Below are 4,185 nucleotides of genomic sequence, written 5' to 3' on the forward strand. Positions count from 1 at the left end.
CATGCTATTGTATAACATAATATATTGTATAAGATAATATCATTTAATGTTTGATAATGCACGGTATAATACTAGATAGAATAAAAATAAATATTTTTAACAAAAATACCCTTCAATAAAGAATTTATATAATTCTTTCAAATATATTATATGATATTAATTTTTATAAAAATATATTGATTGGTGTGTCCAAAAAATAAATTAATTTTTATAAAAACAAAATTTTCCAATATTTTAAAATTTAATATATTGATATATATGTTATTATTTATTTTGTTATCATTATCTGCAACACTTGAATGTGATTGGGCTTGAAGGGTGGACAATGTACATGCTCACGTACCTATGCGAACAAAGAAATTTCACTTGAAAGAAAGTGGGAGGTGGCGAGGATCGAACCCGGGACACAAGACTCTGATACCTTGATAAGAACATTGGGATACACCACCCCAAAAGCTAGCTCAAAGGGTGGGAGTGTCCAAGGCCTTATAAACTCCACATTAGTTGCACATACAACCAATGTGGGACTATATATCTCAACATGCTCCCTCACACGAGAGCCCATTGGGCTTGAAGAGTGGAAGATGCAATGCATAGCCAACTTGTGCTAAGAAAGTCCACAAGAGAAAGGGGGCGGCGGCAAGGCTCTGAAATCATGTAAAGAACCAATTCAACCCAAAAGCTTAAGCTAGTAGGTGAAGACTTTTTAATAGTTTTATATATCTCAACAGTTATCATTATCTGCAACACTGCAATGTGATTGGGGTCTACAGCTAGCAAAACGCTTTCATTATACATATGGGGAGTAGGGGCCTGGGGACAAGTTTGTGACTGCAATATATCGTGCATAACTGCATACATAGATCCGTGTAATATATAGTACAGTGTTTGAAATGATCTATCCTTCTCAGTTGAACATTTTTACTTAATAATAATAATGATATCATCATCATTGATATGTTGTGTAGTTGAGTTGGGTCTCTATTCCTTGGTGGCTGAAGTATCACGCTATGGATGCTTTTTAGATTGAATTAGTTCTTTACAAACAATCATCGTACACAAACCACGGCTTCAAATAAGTTCATAATAAGGTAGAATAAAAACATAATAAATAGATTGCCTTTATTCCAGGAAGTAAGGAATACCCTTCTTCCTCGAAGCTTTTTTGCCAAAAAAATGTTTAAACAAAATAAACATAATATATACTTCTTCATTGTGCCAAAAAAAATGGTAGTTTCTACCAGTTAATCTCATGGAAACCTTAAACGGTTTCTTTAAGTATTTAATGTAACTAATTCAGAGGGGAGAATCCGGAATACATAAAAAACATAATAAATAAAAAGTATCTTTCTACAACTGGTGGTAAGGAAAACAAATCTTACAAAGTAAAGAAAGAGAAGAAAAACGACAAAAGGAAACGAAAAAAAATCATGGAGTATTTGTCTAAATTTTCTCAAACATAGATGGAGAAGCATTCCCGAAATATCTTGATATTTTTAGGCAAATTATTCTTGACTATTAATCGACCTGTATCTTTTTTTTATATATATATTAATCGAATTGTATCTAATTATTCATATAATCACAAAAATTTGAGTTGTTAATTATAAGTTAGATAATAGTTAAGATTAAAACACTTGTATGAATTGATCCTGACCCAAAATAAAAATTATTACATAAAAGATAAATTAATTAATTATAAGTAACAATAAATTGACTAAAGAGTATAAGGAATCATCTATGTATCCATCTTGAAGCAGTAGCAAAAGGATTAATTAATTATAGCTAGAAATTAAAACTTCCTAGTAGTTTTCTATCGTAGGAAGTTAGGAACATTAATAATATTCGTATCCCTTTCTGCACCTTAATTTGTTTCTCTCTTTTCTACTCTCTGAGACCATCTAGAATCTTTTGTAATTCTTGAGGTCGACAAGGGACAGCAAGAACTCCCTGTTGTCCGAAACCATACTCTTCCTGAGCTTGGTCGAGTAGTCCCAAGAATGAAGGATCAGTCAAGTAGTTTAACTCAACAATGAACCTTTTGGTTTCTCCATCCTTAGTTGCAAGAACAACAAAATATCCTTCCCTAACATCATCTGGCACCATAGTTGTGGCTTCCACAAGATCTTCATTGAAGTACCTTAGTTCAGGCCTTCTGTGTACAAATAGTGAAAGACCCTTTTGTATCTTCCTAACAAATGACCTAAGCATATCTTGAAGTCTTTATGCTAATTTCTCCTTCTTGATAGGATAGTAAATTAGTGATCTTGAAAGCTTCTGAATTTTGAGATTGTGGTCTCTATATGCTGAGTATGGCTATTTATATACTGAGAACATGTTGGAAGGCACACGAAACTGATTTCTTAAAACGTGTCGAAAAGATCATTATCCCTATTAGGGTGGGAAAGGGTTCCGTGTGATGCTTCATGACTTGTATCATTTATTCACCCTTATTCTGCTTGGAGTTTATCGATACGATCATGCATTAGCAATGTATTTGACACATTCGCAGGTATCTTTTGATATATGTATGTCAAGCCATGAATCCTATTAAGTAATGACTGGAATGATTTGGAGGCTGTCAATTGGTAATACGAATTAGCAAGTATAATGTTCCGGATAGCCCAATTCCACACAGCCCAGTGACTTGAGCCCAAGCTTTTACCCTTCCTCCACGTCAGCCCTACCAACCTCCCATACATCCTGCCTCCAAGGCGGCTACACTCCTTAGGAGAGACACATAAATGTCTTACCTTGGGATCTGATTTTCCTAGGAGACCGCACCACACACCTTAAATAGTAACCCCACTGTCATACACTAACATCGCCGAAGTAAGGGCTGCATCACTGCTATCATAGCAGTGTCAGCCACCCCCAACTAATCCCAAAGAGGGTTGACCCCCTCTCACCAACCCACTCGGGATAGGGATCTGATCCTCCTATAAATCCTTCCCCCACACACAAGGAGGGACATCTTATGTATCGTGATTCTGCCCATAATTCTTGAGTAACATACACACATACCCCCCCCCCCCCATTATCATCTGTTAGCATTCATACTTGGGAAAGTGCTTCCTAGCTTGGTCTCTACCTGTGCTAGACGTACAACTCATACAGTGACTCTATCCCTATAGAGAACATAGTGAGCTTATAGACCCCAACGGTACAGAACACAAGGTTGGAAAGCTTTGAATTGGATTTTATTTAGTCTAATCTCTTAAGCCTCGACACATGGATGGATGGTTAAATTGTCTCGGTTAGATGCTACATGATATTAGTTAAAATTTATTAATTGTTCAATTGTTAAAGGACGTGGATGAGTAGGTTGTCCTTAGATGGGTCACTTAAAATGAATCAAGAAATCGGCCTGACTATTAGGAGTGTGGATTGGTCGAATTGAACCGAATTTTTTTAAAAATCGAATCGAATTAGTTTAAATGGTTCGGTTTGGTTCAAAATCGATTTGGATCGGTTTGAAAACTACTCGGTTCAGTTCAAAACCGGTTCACGTCGACCCTATTCTGAAAAGAAAAAAAAAATTCTTAAAAAAATAAAGTAATAAAAATCGGTTTGGTTCGATTCGAAAACAGTTCGGTTCTTGAACTGGTTTTAAAAACTGGTTCGGTTCATGAACTAGTTCTTTAAAAATCAGTTAAGTTCATGAACTAGTTCTTTAAAAACTGATTATTTTAAATACAATTTGGTTCAATTCAGCTTTTTGGTTATTTTGCACATAACCGTGACTATTTAATAACTAAAGTGGGGGACATAAGTTGGAATATGTAAGAACCTGCACCGAAAATTAAGGAAGTTAATTAATTAACTATGTGAAATTAGAAAATAATTACATAATTGACCCTAATAATTATTATGAGGTTTAAATAAATATATAAAGTAATTAATAATGTTGAAAGTCGATTTTCTGACGAAAAGTGCAGATACCGGTTCTGCTACTCGGTATAAATGCGTATCGGTGAAGTATCTCAGAAAATTATAATAAGTGCATGAATATTCCTAGAATAATATATAGAACTTGTAAAACAAGTTTGAAGTCAAAATAATGAGAATTGGTATCGGAACTAATACTGTCAGTGTTAAAACGCGTACCGAAAAAGTGTTGTGAAAAATTAATATAAAAATATGACAAATCCTAGAAAATGGCTAGGTTCAGAATCCCAAGTTTGA

At 34.5% G+C, this 4,185-nt stretch overlaps 1 protein-coding gene across 1 annotated transcript; it reads right to left on the reverse strand.

The window, feature by feature from the left end:
* Positions 1-1,884: 1,884 nt before the first annotated feature.
* LOC133296067 (auxin-induced protein X15-like) lies at positions 1,885-2,211 on the reverse strand. Its single transcript, XM_061495021.1, has one exon. It carries the CDS (start codon positions 2,209-2,211, stop codon positions 1,885-1,887), a length of 327 nt encoding a protein of 108 aa, XP_061351005.1.
* Positions 2,212-4,185: the final 1,974 nt, after the last annotated feature.

This window comes from Gastrolobium bilobum, unplaced genomic scaffold (assembly GCF_033153095.1).
Source record: "Gastrolobium bilobum isolate Gb01-03AN ecotype WA unplaced genomic scaffold, APGP_CSIRO_Gbil_v1 utg139515, whole genome shotgun sequence".
NCBI classification, from domain to species: Eukaryota; Viridiplantae; Streptophyta; class Magnoliopsida; order Fabales; family Fabaceae; genus Gastrolobium; species Gastrolobium bilobum.

Coding starts and splice junctions, on each gene's coding strand:
- LOC133296067 (XM_061495021.1), bottom strand. CDS start 2,211: ATGCTTAGGTCATTTGTTAGGAAGATACAAAAGGGTCTTTCACTATTT.